The sequence below is a fragment of the Parasteatoda tepidariorum genome, chromosome 4 (assembly GCF_043381705.1).
Source record: "Parasteatoda tepidariorum isolate YZ-2023 chromosome 4, CAS_Ptep_4.0, whole genome shotgun sequence".
Classification (NCBI taxonomy): domain Eukaryota; kingdom Metazoa; phylum Arthropoda; class Arachnida; order Araneae; family Theridiidae; genus Parasteatoda; species Parasteatoda tepidariorum.
The window spans coordinates 8,513,504-8,531,949 of NC_092207.1; the positions used below are offsets into that span (position 1 = coordinate 8,513,504).

General features: G+C 28.5%; 3 protein-coding genes across 5 annotated transcripts in view; 1 reads left to right on the forward strand and 2 right to left on the reverse strand.

Annotated features, from left to right (window-relative positions):
* Window positions 1-13,679, reverse strand: part of LOC107456840 (phosphatidylinositol N-acetylglucosaminyltransferase subunit A-like) — a gene marked incomplete at its 3' end in the record, with an annotated part of 31,867 nt that extends 18,188 nt beyond the window's left edge. For 2 of the 3 annotated variants that reach the window (XM_071180467.1, XM_071180462.1), the window contains 1 exon segment: window positions 13,571-13,679. In XM_071180467.1, coding sequence (XP_071036568.1) covers window positions 13,571-13,635 — 65 coding nt within the window. 3 annotated transcript variants of the gene reach the window in all.
* Window positions 2,844-6,783, forward strand: LOC107437172 (uncharacterized). Its single transcript, XM_043056659.2, has 2 exons — window positions 2,844-3,256; window positions 5,234-6,783. The coding sequence occupies exons 1-2, from the start codon at window positions 3,129-3,131 to the stop codon at window positions 6,414-6,416; spliced, it is 1,311 nt and encodes a 436-aa protein (XP_042912593.1). The 5' UTR covers window positions 2,844-3,128; the 3' UTR covers window positions 6,417-6,783.
* On the reverse strand, window positions 7,238-10,548 carry LOC107437173 (Cathelicidin-like antimicrobial protein). Its single transcript, XM_043056658.2, has 2 exons — window positions 10,057-10,548; window positions 7,238-9,448 (listed from the first exon to the last, which is right to left on the reverse strand). Exons 1-2 carry the CDS (start codon window positions 10,255-10,257, stop codon window positions 8,048-8,050), a joined length of 1,602 nt encoding a protein of 533 aa, XP_042912592.1. The 5' UTR covers window positions 10,258-10,548; the 3' UTR covers window positions 7,238-8,047.
* Window positions 13,680-18,446: the final 4,767 nt, after the last annotated feature.

An 18,446-nucleotide genomic window follows, 5' to 3' on the forward strand; every position in this document is an offset into this window, starting at 1 on the left:
AGTGTCCATAACAGGAGGTTTCACTGTAGTTTACTTTTTAAAATTTTATCGACTTGGAAATTACTTTTAATAATATCAATCAGTCATTGAGAATTTTTTTCATTCTCAAAGCAAAGTAAAAAAAAAAAATGCATTTTTTAAAAATAAATCTGCAGAAAAGGAAAGTATTCTGCGACAATGTCGCTGTGTCCCCAAGATTCTGCCACAGGCTCTTATATATAGTTAAGATATGAGAGAGCCTATATTTTAACTTTGGGACATCAGTGCCATGAGAAAACAAAAGCTAAAAGGAATACAAATGAAATTTTACAGCAAAAATAAGGTGAACATGTTGGCATAAATTACTTTACTTCTCGACTTTAGCTTTGGCAAGAAATCTGGCTTGAAGATCGTTGTATCCACTGCATTTGGTATAACTGATATTGTATTTGGACAAACATTTGCTCTAAGAGTAGTATTTTCTTTCCTAATTAAAATAAGTATTATATAAACTAATTACAAAAGGAAAACAACGTTTAAAAAACCTGCTTAAAAATATTCCATAGTTAAACCAAAACAGCACACTACTTTCTGAAAAACCTTAACCAAACAGAAATTCACTAACAAACTACGCCTCCATTTTATGAGCAGAAAGAAGAAGAAAAACGTAAGCAAGAAAGTTGTTGCCATTTGTTAGTAGAAAAGCTTAACTGGGGCAACTCAGTTTACTTTTGTATTTTGTTTTTTTATTCTCTTTTTCTCTCTTTCTGGACTTTTTGCAAAACCTTCGAGGTACAGAAAGAGCAAATTTCAGACATTTGTCATGCTCTCTTGATAGAAAAGGTTTTGTGTTTTTATGACTTCTGGAACTGGTACCCCCTGACGACGTCAGTTTCGATTTCATTAATACATTTTTCATTATTTTCTTCTTTAAAATTTTCTATTTAAATATATGAGTAATAATTATAAAAGATGAAAGATATACACTAAACAAAATCGAATTGCATAAATCTGTGCAAACATTATTTGTGTTTTTGTTTTCTGGTATTTCAGCCACTGGAATTATGAAAATGGGAACTATTACTCTTTCATTATTGTAAGTGTCAGTTTGTTTTAATGTAAATTAAAACAAACTGACACTTACAGTAATGAATAAACATAAAGTGTTATAGGATGAATAAGAATAAAATAGGATATTAAAACTAATAAAAGAACTTCAACTTTTGTGATTCTATTTTTTCAATGTAAAGCATGTGATCAGACTACTTAATACTTAAAAAATTACTCCATTAATGTTTCGTTCAGGTTCATAAAACATATGCAAAAACTGGAAACGATTCATTTGTTCAAATTATATCCATTTAAGTGAAACATTTCGCCAATTTGTTAAAAAAAAAAATTTAAAAAAAAACTTTAATAATTTTTCTTAATTCTATTTAATTTTTTTGAACAAGATAACTTTTTTAAAAAATTTGCATCAATTTTCAAGCACCCAATCTAAAGTTATTTTCAGTCAGAAAAAAAGTGCTAAAAAATTAAGTTTGGTACAGAGAAAATAAAATTTTAAAAGACATATATGTGAAAACAAATGCTCTTCTTTACTCTGCCATTCTTTCTACTCGGCCATTTTATTTGTTTACATATATATTCTCAGAAACTTGCCATTCTCAATCAGCATACATATATCTGATAAGGTAATACATACCTGCCAACATTGTAAAAAAAAAATAACTGAGATTTTACTGTTTTACTATATCATGTATAATCATTTAAGTCAAAAAGAGAAATTCAAAAGTGGAAATAACATAAGCACTTACATTTAGCGAATTAAAAAATATGTATGTAAATCTTAATCTAAAGAAGATTCTTTTAAACCATTATTTATAATTACTTAAACTATTTTATAACAATTGTTAAACAGCCGACCCAATTTTTGGTTTATGGATACTAGTGTTCAACTCTGTTGCCTTGTAATTTTGAACCCAATCCAGAAGACAAGGAAACTCCTGGATCAATCCAGTATTGGAAGAAATTTTATATTGTGGAGGACATTTTGATAGAACTAACCCGCAATCGCGTTACATGGAAAGGAAAAACCACGAAAAAATCCCAAGGGTAGCCTGACCGTAAAAGGTACTTAAAATATTAACACTCAGCATACTGCATACAACTTTTTCAACAAATATGGAGAAATTTGAGAATATACAGGCAAACAGGTGGTAGTCGTAAAATGCAGGAGTCTTTGTTAACCCCGTAACTGCCGCGGGCGTATATATACGTCTCGGCCAGACGATGCGGTAACTGCCGCAGGCGTATATATACGCTTTCCTGAAGTACGATGCTTTGCATTGCGCTGCTATAAATAGAACTACACCCCCTACTTCAGAATGCAGTAAAATGGCCTTGAAAGTGTTTGCTTTGCGAATGTATTACTAATTTCGGAGGAGGGGGAATGGGAAAAGGATGTTATGGAAAAGTGATATCGTATTAATCGCTTGTGTGTATTTATTTGAGTAANGGGAGTCAAAAATTAATAGATATAATCAGAAACAGGGATTCATCAAAATTGTACAATAGGCATTTTTTCTAACCAAAGGGGTCTGACTCTAACAAGCGAGTAACTAATGATAAAAGAAAAATGAATTTTAAAATTTAAATTAATATATATATGAAAATTAATTAAATTAATGTACATGAAAATAAACCAAGAACCAATCTGGTAATGAAAAAACAATTGTGGTAACCTAAAAGAGATGTCAATAAAAGCAAAGAATATCATGGTAACCAAAAACAGGGTTTTAGAAAAAATTGTATAATGGACAATTACAGCATCTCTTAAAATTTTAAATTTTCAGTCATAACGTGTAGGAAATTTTCTCACGAATTCGAAAATCCGATTTTTTATTTATAAAAATGTTTATTTATTTATTTATTAATAATTTAAATTGCTCTAAAAAGGCTCCGTAGATGATGCAATCAAAAACGATCCCTGATTGGCCGTGACGTCACATGTGCCGACGGGAGGTAAGTCTACTCCTTTCTCAATGCGTATTTCAACGTGATTTTTATACGGTGTTCTCTTTCGTCTTGAAATTTATACTAATACTAATTTTGTGGATTAAATTTACACTTTTATAAGTGTGTGTAAAATGGAGGAAGGTTTTCAAAAAGCCCAGACGGATAATCTTCCAAAAATAACGGAAGAAATGATCATGCAATTCTTCACATCAAATCAGCATTTCTTTTCGCCTGAAATCAGAGGAGTGAAAGTTCAAAGGTATGAACAGTTTATTTCACTTAAATATATATATATATTTATATTATAACACCTAACTAATTAATTTGATTATAAAAAAAGACGGATTGAATGGAATTTGTTTCAATAAATATTAGATTTATGATTTAAACAATCAGTATCGCCATAGAATAGATCAGTCGATGGAATAATTATTTATTCACCATCTTAATTTATAAATGTTCAAGTATTCATGTAATGTCATTTAATTGAGCTATATAATTATTTTAGCTAAAAGTGTTTCTTTTATTACATCCGAATTTGTTTTTAATTTAATTGAACAAATAACTTGAAACGAATTACCAACGAATACGAAACGATTTATCAGAAAATTTATTATGTATTTAATACTCATATCCATCGTGAACTTTATTCTTCTTTGAATTAATAGAAATTATGCTATTTTCACAAAAAAATTTATTCTAATTTTATAATATGCTTTCAGTATTTAAATAAACAGTGCGCTCATATTAATTCTCTATATAGTTATTGAAAAGTGAATAGGAGCTTTAGTAATATATATGTATTTATAAAATGTAAAGTTTTTTTCTGTCTAAAAAAATAAATAAATTATGTAGAATTTTATCACATACTTAATATTAAAATTAACAGAATGAATTTATATCTATTCTTTGAGTAAATAAGAATTTTGCAATTACTATGTATTGTTACATATCTATTTATAAAATTTTACCTTTAAAAAAAAATTTAAAAAAAACTTTCTAAAGAAAAAATTCACTAATGCAAATTTTTTAAAATGCACTTAATATTAAAATACACAGAGATGTTCACATCTATATTTTTACAGTTATTATTTTTTCAGTTAACTATTAAATTGCTATATATTGTTTTATATATAATAAATTATTTATCTCTTAAAAAAACTCATATGATTGGTGCATGCATTTACAAAAGTTAATTCCTATTTTTGTAACAGAGCATCTAAAAAGAATGGTTATTGTTGATTTATTATCATATTTCTTCAAATTAAATATTCTTTGGTACTTGCAAAAGGAAACTCTTAGACAAGAAATTAATGCATAATTAAATAGTTTTAAGAGAAGGGGAAATTGAAAAAATTGTCAAACAAGCATACTTGTTGCTTAACCCTTTGATGCAAATAAGACAATGGTGCCCCTTCTATGCATATATTTTTGATCTTCTAATTACTAGCAAAAATGGATTTTGGAATTTCAAATCATAAAAAAAACATTCTCTAATAATTGCTTAAAAGATCTGTTAAATTATCATAATTAAATTTGTTTTAAAATATAAAATTCAAAAAAGTAGTTTGAAATTTTTTTTTCTGTTCATTTTCAAACATTTATCAATAATTTTGAAAATTAAAGAATAACTTTTTTCTCTTACATCTAAATAACTACATTAAGTGTAAAATTAAAATATTGTTTGGAAGTGAGCCGTACTTTGAAGATTTTACCTTTAACACACACATAGGGGAAAAAAAAGATGTGTTTCATGCTATATTTCATAATCGTGATTTATTGAAATGCTAAATATATTTTTTCACTTATTTTGGCCTAAATAAATACAAAATAATTAACAGTATGAGAAATATTTTTAATAAAAATTTTAAAGCAAGGGGTGAAGAAACATGCATTCTTTACTTATTTATTAGAACTAAATAAGCATGGTTGATTTCAATACTTTATTGCAATTATAATCTGAATATTTTCTGAATTATAATCTGAATTCTCTGAAATATTTTTTAATAAATAATATAGATTAATATTATGAAAAAATGCAAATGAAGTTAAATATATATAAGAACAAGTTTAAAATAAAAAAAACATTAAATTATGTATTTTCTTTAAAACTTTTTCTGAAATATTAATACATCTTTTAAAATAATATTTCACTAAAATTCTTTATAATTTTTTATAGACTTAGCCATTAATAGTCATTTCAAATTAATTTTCAAAACATTTCCTTTTATCTCAGATCAGCAAGAGAGTCATATGGAGATAATGCTGTGGGCTACGTGCAGGTTAAGCGAGACCAGACTGCCTGCACTGTCAAGGGACGAATCACACCTGAGCACAAAGTCAGAAGCAAAGCATACACCGTCACATTAGTTTGTGATGAGATGGCAGAAAATCTCTTATCAATTCAGTGTGATGGTTGTGCTGCAAGTGCAGGTGGATGCAAGCACACGATTGCATTCCTTTTCTGGGTTCACAGAAAATGTTCAGTGCCATCCCCAACAGAAGTGGAATGTTACTGGAAAAAACCAAAGCTGTCAACAGTTGGTTCCAGTGAAAAGTTCATTTATGCGTCAAGTTTGGGGAAAAAAATTATTAATGATCTCCCTCCCAAAAACCCATCAATCTTGAAAGAATGCATGGATATTATAAATGAAAAAAATATTCAAAATATGCAACTCTGTAATTACTTTTCTGAGTTCAGTGACTCGGAAAAGGTGTCCATTCACTATCTGATAATGGAATTTGCAATGGAGGGGACTGGCTCTGAAGCTGACGCTTTTTTAAACTACTTAAAGAGAAAGATTAATTCTGATATTTGTAAAAAAGTAGGCCAACTATCAGTGGAGCAACATACTCAACCCCTATGGCATGAGCTTCGATATGCTAGAATAACTGCATCGAAACTGTATGAAGCGTCAAGATGCTCAATTTTAGATGGAAGTCTAGTTGAAGCGCTTCTTGGAGCAAAGTTTCGACCAACGGTAGCTATAAAAAGAGGTCGTCGTCTTGAAGTTGAGGTATTGAAGGAAATTGAGAGGAATCACAATATTCAAATAAAACCTAGTGGCCTCTTAATAAACCCTGAACATCCCATCTTTGGTGCATCACCAGATGGTATCGCCACAGATTTTATTGTTGAGGTTAAGTGCCCTATATCAGAAAAAACTAAAAATAAGTATATCATAAACAACATGCCTACCGATAGACATTATGCACAAATGCAACTGCAAATGTTATTTGCTAATAAATCCAGAGGATTGTTTTGTGTTGCAAATCCCAACTTTGAAAAGACGAGAGGAATTGCTGAGTTATGGGTACAACGAGATAATGAGTATTGTCAAAATTTAATGGAAAGAGCCCTTTATTTTTGGAAAAAAGCAATTTTTCCAAAAATTTATAAAAATTGTCTTTCAAAATAAAATTTTTTCTGATTTATAATATTGCATTATATAATAGTATGTAGTTACAGCAATTTTCTATAATAATATATTCTAATTCATTTAGAATGCCATATACAATGGAACAAAATAAATGTTGTCAGTTTTGCATATTTAAAGTTTTTAATTTTACGTCTCAGATTGATCTACGTTACCACACTACTTCACATACTAGATCCTCAATTTTAGACGATAAAACATTGTGGCCATTTTCTGGCCATCCATTTTTTTTTTATGCAATAAGGGATAGTCTTTTTATTATTATTCACTAAAATACCAATAAAAGCTAACTTTTTGTTTCTTTTTTTGAAAAAAAGATTGTTATTTTAAAGTTCTGTTACTATTTTTTTATTTTTTATAAAAGCTTGTTACACCCGTAGTCATCAAAGAACGCTGCAGTAACGTAACAAATTTGTACAGACTTCATTTAAGGTAACTAAGTAGAAATTAATCAAGACTTCTAAGCCATTGTTATTTGTTGAGTCTCTGATAAAAAGATATAATTCTTCTCTTCATATGAAATGTATTATTAGAAGTTGTGAATATATTATTTAAGGAAGTAACATTTAGCTTTGTGTATTGGTTTACGATGCTGACAATCTGGTGTAAGTGCATAAAATGGTGTAATAATGTACTGCTGTTAAGGTAGAATATTGGCATTAAATATGGACTCAGTAATGAAAACAGGATACCAATTCTTTTGGGAAAATTTTGCATTTAAAATTTACTGTTAGAAGTTGCAAATATTATAAAATTGAACACTTAGCTTTGTGTAACGGTTTTACAATGCTAACAAACTGGTGTAAGTGCAAAAAATCTTTAATATACTGCTGTTTAGGATTGAATTTGATATTGCTTACATTAAATAAATTGAACAGTAAAACACAGTAATATTACAAATTCTTTTCATAAAAACTTGTATTGAAAATGTAAATGTAAGATTTAAAAACATATAACAGTCAACTTTATAAAAACATATTTCAGCTTTAAAAATAGAAAGATAAAATACAAGACACTCATATACATTAATGTGATATAATTACAACTAAAAAACAAGGGATTCAAAAAATTTTATCAACTGTTCGGAAAGCACGCTTGGCAATTCATTTAATAAATGTTGACAACAATGAACAGCAAATTTTTTTGAATAAAAGACTATAAATGAAAAAAAAATGTTCTTAGAACAAAAGTTATAAAAAATAATTACTTAATACTAAAATATACATTACTGTACAATAATTATATAAGACAACCAATTCAAGTTGAAAGCACACAGGAAGTTTTTAGAAATGGAGACTATTCAAGACTGATCAATAAAAGAACTTATCAATACACTTTTTTTCTGTGCTTACATAACTAAAAAATTTATCAAAATTTGCAATGAAATGAATTGGAAAAAAAATACATATTAGAAACATTTTGTATCAAAACATTAAAAAATTCCATGATGGAATGTCAAAACATTAAAAAAAAATTCTCTAAAGTTGATTAAATTAAGCATTAATTGTCTAATAATTTTTTTAAAGTAGTGAATAGTTGATGTAATTACATTTTTTATATAATTATTGTTAAGACAATGAATAATTTACAAAAGCATGAAAAAAAGTATACTTTTACACTTTAATAATTTCATTTTGAAAGTTGATAAGGCCACAAACGATAATTAAAATGTGATCAAATAACTGTACCAAGTTATGATCAACACATGTATATTTCGATAAAATGTGAAAATTTCTCAGTCTATTTATGACTCTCTCTACATGCACTCTGACTGCAGCAACCCGCTTTGTGGATTTAACTTCCTCCGCAGACATTGGTTTATTTTGTGACACAGAAGGAGGACGAATAAGTTGGCAATCTAATTGCTGCAACAAATGAGCTATATTTTTAAATCCTCGATCTGCCATAATATCCATGTGAGGGAACAACAGCTTTAAATATCCTGAATCTTCCACAATGGCGGCATCTGTTGTACGCCCCCCATAACCCTTTGAGATATAGCTTACTGTGCCATCAGGAGTGCAAAATACCATGAATTTTATGGTATTATTCTTGTAGTAATCCGACCAAGTCATAGATTGCTGAAATGCATTTGAAGGTTTTTCAATAGGAATTTCAAAACAATCTATTATGCTTTGAACATTATAATAATTCCTTCGAAATGCTATTGGTAAACACTGTTTGATTTTATTGGAATCTGTAGGCCAAACAATAAAATTCTGGAGAACACCTGCAAGAGGAGACAAAGTTTTCTTGAAAATTCTGGACACATTACTAGTGGACATTCCAAATAACATGCCCAGATACTCATACGTTTCATTTTGTCTTATTTTTTTAAGCGTGACCATAACATTTAAAATTGAGCATTTAGTGTGTTTAGACAAAAACTCAATGAGGAATTTTTCCTCATTTGGAATTCCTAAACACATAAAAGAATTTTTTTCCACTGATTTTATCATGAATGCTTTCATTATTCTTTTTTCTTCATGATCATCATCAAGATCATAGTCTGATCCTGATGTATTTTCACAAATATAATCACTATCAACTATTTCTTCTGCATCACTGATGTAATTTCCTTCACATTCCATTACTTTTGGTGTTGGACCAGAAGCTACGTCTTGCATCTCTGGTGCGGCTATGCATCCAAATTCTGAAGTTGCAACACTATGAGTATTTGTACCCTTGCTTCGATAAGCAGCTTTCAAATTTACTTGGCAAGCTTTATCAAAAAAATTTGCTACATCTTCTATTTCGCTAGTAGGATGTAAGACAGAACCTGTATCATCTGCTTCTGCATTCGCATCCGTAGTTGACAGCTCAAACTTTTCCAATAGCTCTTGCACTGTATTTTTTCGCTGCCTCTTAACAGCTCTTTCAGTAGATGCTGATAATACTGGTGCAGGAGATTTATTCATTTGGCATGCAAATATATGAGGCACAGTTCCTTTTTTTAATCTAAGTTTGACTCCTAGTAATTTATGTTGAAGATAATTCTCAGTGTCAAGTTCCAGCTGAAACAAATAAAAACAATAATCAGAACTTCGGTTTAAGTCATTCTTAAAACTTATACAAATATTTTCTAAGAAAAAAATATGCAGAAAATTAATATACTTTGGAGGTTATTATGTTTTTTAGTCTAGTTAAAAATTCATACAAAACACTGTTTAAAACTAATTTACCCTTAGTCCTATACAAAAATAAATATAATGTGCTTATGGATACAATATATATTTTTGCATAAATATTTCTTTTTTATCAATAGAAACATACTTGAACTAAATAAGAATTTAAAAAAATTTCTAATTTAAATTTTGAGACACTAGGAATAATTTACAAAACATATTTGTAGCTTGTGCTTGAGTTCCTAAGATAAATAAATAAAAGAAAAGCTTTTGCAAATAAAAGAAAAAAGTTTTTTGAATAAATTTGGTTCGTTTTACGAACAAGTAATACCAGGTATTCATAACTTTTTCTTACACACTCTTTATCAAATATTCAGAGATAAAAAAATATTGTAAACAAAAGATGACTGTCATAGATATTTAATGTACTTAAGAATTTTTACAAAAAAATTTCAACATTTAGAAAAGTTAAATAAGAAAAAAATACATATACTCACATTAAAGTGGTCTTCGCAAACATTTCGGACAGATGTTGTAGACAAAATAGGTTTTTTTTTATCATCTCGTTTCATAGCGAGGCACCATTTCTTTCTATCAGCATCTTTTCTTGGAACATCGAAATAAGTTAATTCCGGAGCCGTTTTCGTTGTATTTGTGCACAAAGGCACTACGCAGTATTTATATCTTGGTGATGACATATTATTAAAATATCTGAAGTAGTTTCAAACAAATGCGAAGTAGAAAGAAAGATAGAATACAACGAATTTAAAAGGAATACGAATGTAAACAAACGAAAGATCGACACATGTGACGTCAGTTCCTTAAAAATCACGTGACTTCCCGTTTCAGCTAAAAACGAAACTGGGCTGTTTTTAATTAAAAATAACTTAATAATTAACGCTTTGAAAAGAGTAACAAAATGTTTTCTAGTGGTTTTGAGCCATTCTGAATACATTAAAATCATTTTTAAAAAATGCTGTAATTGTCCATTTAAGGGTTTCCAGACCCTATGCCAAGGTAAATAAATAAATGATAAGCATTAGTACCTTTAGTGATGGTTAATTTTTTGGAATTTGGCAACAAAGTTGGCAAATCGTACAATTTTAGGAACTTTTTACACAATTTTTTGAGGATCCTTTACAGCAAAAGTAAGGAGAAAAAAAAAAGTATCTTACTGAATGTCCATGTACAATAGAAATTTTTTCTCTAACAAGGATAAAACGAATGACAGGGAAGGTGGTAAATAATGTCGGTAGGGTGCACTGATTGTACACCACCCATACAGGCATATAATAAACCTAAAAAAAATGTGAAACAATGTGTGCAATTAATAATTGAATTAAGTATCTATAAGTACATAATTACTTTTGAAAAAAATAAAAGCTGATTATATTTAGCATGCAAGTTACAGCAATTTATTTGTTATGTTCAAGACAATTACAAATAAACAATAACATATATTGATAAAGGGATTGATAATTGAATATTTCAATTAAAAAATTGAAAGTTTACAGAATATTTTTTTTATTTCGCATTCTACCAATTGTTTTTTTCTTTTTTAAATAAAAAAAATTCACTGTAAACTTTAAATTAAGGAAAACTCTCCTAAGATTTATATAAATTTTTAAAATAATATAATAAACAAAAATGAATTTTTAAAATAATATTAAAACTTTATATTTTTGGTGTGAAATGTACGGTGATTATTAATATAGAAAACTAAGCAAATTTAAATTCAATATAATACACTTAAAATTGCAAAAAAAAAATTTTTTTTTTTCCTGGCATTAAACTAACTTTATTTAAACTATTAAAGATTTTTTCAGTTACAGATTATTTAAATTAATTTAAAAAAATTTTAAGTTGTTGAAGGTAAAACAGAAAATTTTGAGCTGGAGCAACCAATAACTTGCAAGAGAATCAAAATTACTTTGCAAGTGAATTTGTTTACTAAAAAAGAGTTATAAATAATATACTACAAGCAAAAATTTATAGCATATAGTGCTGAATAGTAAATTCAAGCTGAAAAACAAAGTTTGAAATCCAAAAAATAATAGGGAACCAAAATTGAAACTGACATCAATTAAAAAAAAAAAGATTAAAAGAATAAAAATATAATTTTAAAGCTACACAAACATATAAAATGCTAAAACTATTAAAATAAATTCAGACGCATAATAAATTATTCGCAATCTATTTAATTTAAAAAAAGGAAACCTCCTCTGATGAATAATTAAAACTAGACAATATACCACATTTCTTAAGAATTTGCAACAACAAAAAAGTTTGAAATTGCTGTGCCTGAGGGAAAAATTACAAAAGTTGTTATGCATTTTATTAATATTATTAAGAATATTAAAATATTATTATTAAAATGATATTAATAATATTATTTTAATAATATGTAAAATTCAAAAATTACTTCTAAACTACTTTTAATCCATTGGTTAAATATCTTATTCCTTTACGATTTCCATAGGCATGAGTAATTACATTGACTTTGTGACCTTTTTTAATAAGACACTGAGCAAGTTGGTAAATATGACTCTCTTCCCCACCAGTATTGGGATAGAAGAAATCAGACACCATAGTAGAAGTAATAAATATTCTGTGTTAAAATTTAATGTATGAACATTGTATCAATTCATATATAACTTCTGGCAGTTAATCAGATTTGAAAAGAACTTTTTAAACTATATAAACAAAGTATATTTTATTTTTGTTAAATATTAGGCAATAAAAATTTTTAAATAATAAGTTCTAAAAAGTTTTTTAATAAATGAATGTTTTATGTAAGTTATTATTTCAGTTGTAAAGTTAAAATTTTGAGTTAGATGTGGTTTTGTTATTTTTATGTAGAAACAAAAATTGCATTTGACCAATAAAATAAAAATATATCAATATGGAAGATGAGTGTCTTTTCTCACTTTTCAAATATAAATTCCTTTACTAATTTAACTCATAAAAAGTTAGGGTTTGAAATTAAATCTAGTCACAGTACTGTTATTCCTGTCCAAAAAAATGAGAAATAAAGGGGGTTTATGTAAATCATATTTCAGAATAAAAAATAACTAATTTAATTTTGTGTTTCGCTACTTTAATTTCAAAAATTCTGCACACATTTTAATTAATAATAAAATATGTTTTGTGATGCTGGTTTCATTCTGTAAAATCTGAATAGTATACCTATTCAGACATATTTTCGTAGTGATACCTGTTCACACCACCTAGAACTGCCAGCTTCCCAAAAGGATTTCAAACTAGCAAAAATATTCTTAAAAAATAAATAAAACATTTGAAAGCTTGCCTTAGAAGCCCTTCTATAGCATTATTTTTTTATTATCATTATTTCTTGCAGGATAATGCCCAGAAATCAACAAACATAGGTACAAGTACATATACAGAAATCATCTGGAAAAGAAAAGAAAAAACAGAATTGTGCTTTTTTTTAGGATCAAAAGCATAGAGAAGACAATTTAGTCAAATTGTAAATACAATTAGCAATCAATATAAACTTCACTTTTCATTCATTTTAAGTTTGTAAGTGAACAAGGACATGAACGCCTGATTTAAATTAATAGATCAGATCAATTAAAAATAAATTCCAACTTTTTCTTTCAGAATCAAAACTATTTACTAGTTGTTGATGGTTGACTTATCTAAATATTCTTGAAAGTTTAATTGTATCATCAATACTATTGATATTTTTACTTTAGATTGTCCTCAAAAAAGAAAATTCTCCCCTTTGCAATTCGTATTTAAAAAAAATTTCAGTTAACAAATTTAATATCGTATGTCAATATTTCTGTATGCAAAATAATTCTAAACCAACAGTGTTATAATTGTGGGGACAATTTCAAAAAAAGATAAGTATGTTCTACACATAGGAAGAATTTGTACCATTCCTAATGTCAAAATTTTAAATCGAATACATTGTTATCAAAGTACTATGTATGCATATGGGAATAATTTATTATGGATTTTCATCAGCATAAGCATCATTAAAATTACCAAATGTTGAGCTTTTTCTGCATATTTTCTACTTTTCGATTAAACATAAGATGAATTTGTATCATTCCTAATGTGAAAATTTTAAATAGAATACATTGTTATCAAAGAACTATGTNACTACAAGCAAAAATTTATAGCATATAGTGCTGAATATGAATTCAAGCTGAAAAACAAAGTTTGAAATCCAAAAATTAATAGGGAACCAAAATTGAAACTGACATCAATTTAAAAAAAAAAGATTAAAAGAATAAAAATATAATTTTAAAGCTACACAAACATATAAAATGCTAAAACTATTAAAATAAATTCAGACGCATAATAAATTATTCGCAATCTATTTAATTTAAAAAAAGGAAACCTCCTCTGATGAATAATTAAAACTAGACAATATACAACATTTCTTAAGAATTTGCAACAACAACAAAAAAGTTTGAAATTGCTGTGCCTGAGGGAAAAATTACAAAAGTTGTTATGCATTTTATTAATATTATTAAGAATATTATTATTAAAATGATATTAATAATATAATTTTAATAATATGTAAAATTCAAAAATTACTTATAAACATACTTTTAATCCATTGGTTAAATATCTTATTCCTTTACGATTTCCATAGGCATGAGTAATTACAATGACTTTGTGACCATTTTTAATAAGACACTGAGCAAGTTGGTAAATATGACTCTCTACCCCACCAGTATTGGGATAGAAGAAATCAGACACCATAGTAGAAGTAAAAAATATTCTGTGTTAAAATTTAATGTATGAACATTGTGTCAATTCATATATAACCTCTGGCAGTTAATCAGATTTGAAAAGAACTTTTTAAACTATATAAACAAAGCATATTTTATTTTTGTTAAATATTAGGTAATAAAAATTTTTAAAATAATAAGTTCTAAAAAGTTTTTTAATAAATGAATGTTTTGTGTAAGTTATTATTTCAGTTGTAAAGTTAAAATTTTGAGTTAGATGTGGTTTTGTTATTTTTATGTTGAAACAAAAATTGCATTTGACCAATAAAATAAAAATATATCAATATGGAAGATGAGTGTCTTTTCTCACTTTTCAAATATAAATTCCTTTACTAATTTAACTCATAAAAAGTTAGGGTTTGAAATTAAATCTAGTCACAGTAGTGTTATTCCTGTCCAAAAAAATGAGAAATAAACAGGGCTTATGTAAATCATATTTCAGAATAAAAAATAACTAATTTAATTTTGTGTTTCGCTACTTTAATTTCGAAAGTTCTGCACACATTTTAATTAATAATAAAATATGTTTCGTGATGCTGGTTTCATTCTGTAAAATCTGAATAGTATACCTATTCAGACACATTTTCGTAGTGATACCTGTTCACACCACCTAGAACTGCCAGCTTCCCAAAAGGATTTCAAACTAGTAAAAATATTCTTAAAAAATAAATAAAACATTTGAAAGCTTGCCTTAGAAGCCCTTCTATAGCGTTATTTTTTTATTATCATTATTTCCTGCAGGATAATGCCCAGAAATCAACAAACATAGGTACAGGTACCTTATACAGAAATCATCTGGAAAAAGAAAAAACAGAATTGCGCTTTTTTTTTAGGATCAAAAGCATAGAGAAGACAATTTAGTCAAATTGTAAATACAGTTAGCAATCAATATAAGCTTCATTTTTCATTCATTTTAAGTTTGTAAGTGAACAAGGACATGAACGCCTGATTTAAATTAATAGATCAGATCAATCAAAAATAAATTCCAACTTTTTCTTTCAGAATCAAAACTATTTACTAGTTGTTGATGGTTGACTTATCTAAATATTGAAGTTTAATCGTATCATCAATGCTATTGATATTTTTACTTTAGATTGTCCTCAAAAAAGAAAATTCTCCCCTTTGCAATTCGTGTTTAAAAAAAATTTCAGTTAACAAATTTAATATCGTATAAGAGAGCATGTCAATATTTCTGTATGCAAAATATTTCTAAACCAATATTGTTATAATTGTGGGGACAATTTCAAAAAAAGATAAGTATGTTCTACACATAGGATGAATTTGTATCATTCCTAATGTCAAAATTTTAAATAGAATACATTGTTATCAAAGTACTATGTATGCATATGAGAATAATTTAATATGGATTTTCATCAGCATAAGCATCATTTAAATTACCAAATGTTGAGCTTCTTCTGCAGATTTTCTACTTTTCGATTAAAATTTCAATAAAAAATTATACTTTGACTGTTTACGAAATAAAACTTCGCCTTTTTATTAAAAAAATTTAGCATCTGCCATAATTTATGAGTCATTTCTCAATTTAACAATACATTAACTATGGAAACAGGAACTACAAAGACCAATAAAACAATTCATTTTTGAAAGCAAAACATAAACAAGCAATCTCAGTCAACGGAACAGTGAGCAAATGAAATGAGCAGGAACTTTAATTGTCTGTCCTATACGTGAATGTTTTTCAGGAAGTTTTTTGATTTCAAGAGGTAAGTCTGGTGGTGGTTCGGCAGGTTGTCTTATTGTCTTTGTTGATTGTCCTGTAGTAACGTCTGGTATTTGCAAGAAATATGCAGGTTTTAATCTATCAACAGACACTGTAACATCTCTGTTTTTGATTTTTACAGTAAAATATTTTTCTTTTTTGTTAACGACTTGAAAAGGACCATCATATGGAGGTTCCATTTGCTTTTTAACTCTGTCTTTGCGAATAAACACATGAGATGCTGTTTTTAAATCTTTAGGGACAAATATTTTCTGGACATATTTATTTGACACTGTTCTTGGTCCTATTTCTTCCATAGTTTTTTCAAGCTGCCTGACAAAACCATCAGGTGTGGTTGGAGTTATGTTCTCTTGGAAAAATTCTCCAGGTAATCGTATATTTTGTCCATAGACCATTTGAGCAATGGTGTATGCCGCATCTTCTTGCATAGCTGTGCGTAATCCAAGAAGAACAGTTGGAAGTGTTTCACTCCAGGCTAGGTTATTGTGTGCCATTAACGCTGTCTTAATAGATCTGTGGAGGCGTTCAACCTTCCCATTAGCCTGTGGATGATAAGCAGTTGTATGCTGTAATTTTATTCCACACATTTTAGATAGGGCGGTGAACAGCTCAGAACTAAATTGCGCTCCACGATCTGTAACAAGACGGTATGGGGTACCAAATCTTGAAATCCAGTTAGAATAAAATGCATTGGCAACTGTTTCTGCTGACATGTTGTTTAACGGAATCACTTCCAACCAGTTAGAGTATTGGTCAATACAAGTTAGACAGTAAATATTTCCACTTGATGGTGGTAGGGGTCCAATGAGATCAATATGGACGTCATTAAACCTTTCTGAAGGAAGTTGGAAATCACCGAAACTTGATTTGGTGTGTCGATTTACTTTATTCTTTTGGCAAGCCATGCAAGATCGAGTCCAAAGCTGCACATCTTTACGTATACTCGGCCAGATAAATTTTGACGTTAAGAGCTTTACAGATGATTTAATGCCAGGATGGGATACGCTATGCATTTGTTGAAATATTTTCATGCGATACATTTCAGGAATATACGGTCTAATGCTATTCGTTGAAGTTTCACACCACAAAGACTTTCCAGAAGGTAGCGGATACTGCTTAAAGTTCAGGGAAGTCGGTGATGTCCTTAAATTTTGAAATTCTTTATCTATATTTTGTTCAATTGCTATTTTATCGTAGTCAATCAAAGAAATTTCGTCAATTCTAGATAAAGTATCTGCAACGATGCTGTCTCGACCTTCAATGTGTTGTATATCAGTTGAAAATTCTGAAATGTATTGTAAATGTCTAAGTTGACGAGGTGATGCTTTTTCAGGTTTTTGTTTAAATGCAAAAATTATGGGTTTATGGTCCGTGAATATTTTAAATGTTCTTCCTTCCAGTAAATATTTGAAGTGTTTGATGGAGAGATATATTCCTAGCAGTTCTCTATCGTAAGTGCTGTAAGGCTTTTGCGCTTCGTTTAATTTTTTAGAATAAAATGCAATAGGTTTCCATCTATTGTCTTCAAATTGCTGAATTACTGCTCCAATTGCTGAATCTGAAGCATCCGTATATAGTGACAGAGGTAGTTCAGAATTCGGAAATGTTAAGAGTGTTATATTGACCAAATCATCTTTGCATCTTTGAAACTGTTCTTTCGCCTCATCGGTCCATTGAATTTTCCGTTTGTCTTTTTTTCGTGCTCCATTAAGGTAATCATGAAAGAGAGATTGATTTTTTGATGCATTCCTTAAATATTGGCAATAAAAATTAATCATGCCTAAAAATGTTCTGAGTTCGTGAATGGTGGTCGGAAGTTTGTAATTAACAATAGTTTGAACTTTGTCCGGTAACGGTCGTGAGCCTTGCGGAGTAATTAAATATAACCTAAGAATTCTATTTCTTCCTTTCCAAAGATAGACTTGGAAACGTTAATATGAAGTCCATAATCATTAAATCTTTCAAACACTAACTTTAAGTGAGTTCTGTGTTGTTCCTCACTAGCAGATGCGATTAGAATATCATCTAGGTAGGGAAAAACAAAACTAAGACCAGAAAAAACACTATTTACAAATCTCTGAAACGTTGCTGGTGCATTCCTCAAGCCAAAGCTCATCACATTGAATTCGTACAAACCAAATGGAGTAATAATTGCAGTTTTACATCTGTCTTCTTTGGCTATAGGCACTTGGTAATAGGCTTTAAACAAATCAATTTTGGAATATACATTTGTATCTTTTAAAATGTGATGAAAATCTTCAATCCTAGAAATGGGGTATTGATCAGGAACTGTTCTAGCATTTAGCTGTCTGTAATCTCCACATGGGCGAAGAGTACCATCTTTTTTCAAAACCACATGCAATGAACTTGCCCATTGTGA

Coding starts and splice junctions, on each gene's coding strand:
- LOC107437172 (XM_043056659.2), top strand. CDS start 3,129: ATGGAGGAAGGTTTTCAAAAAGCCCAGACGGATAATCTTCCAAAAATA. Junction 3,257..5,233: donor AGAGGAGTGAAAGTTCAAAG/GTATGAACAGTT, acceptor CTTTTATCTCAG/ATCAGCAAGAGAGTCATATG.
- LOC107437173 (XM_043056658.2), bottom strand. CDS start 10,257: ATGTCATCACCAAGATATAAATACTGCGTAGTGCCTTTGTGCACAAAT. Junction 9,449..10,056: donor TTTGCGAAGACCACTTTAAT/GTGAGTATATGT, acceptor TATTTGTTTCAG/CTGGAACTTGACACTGAGAA.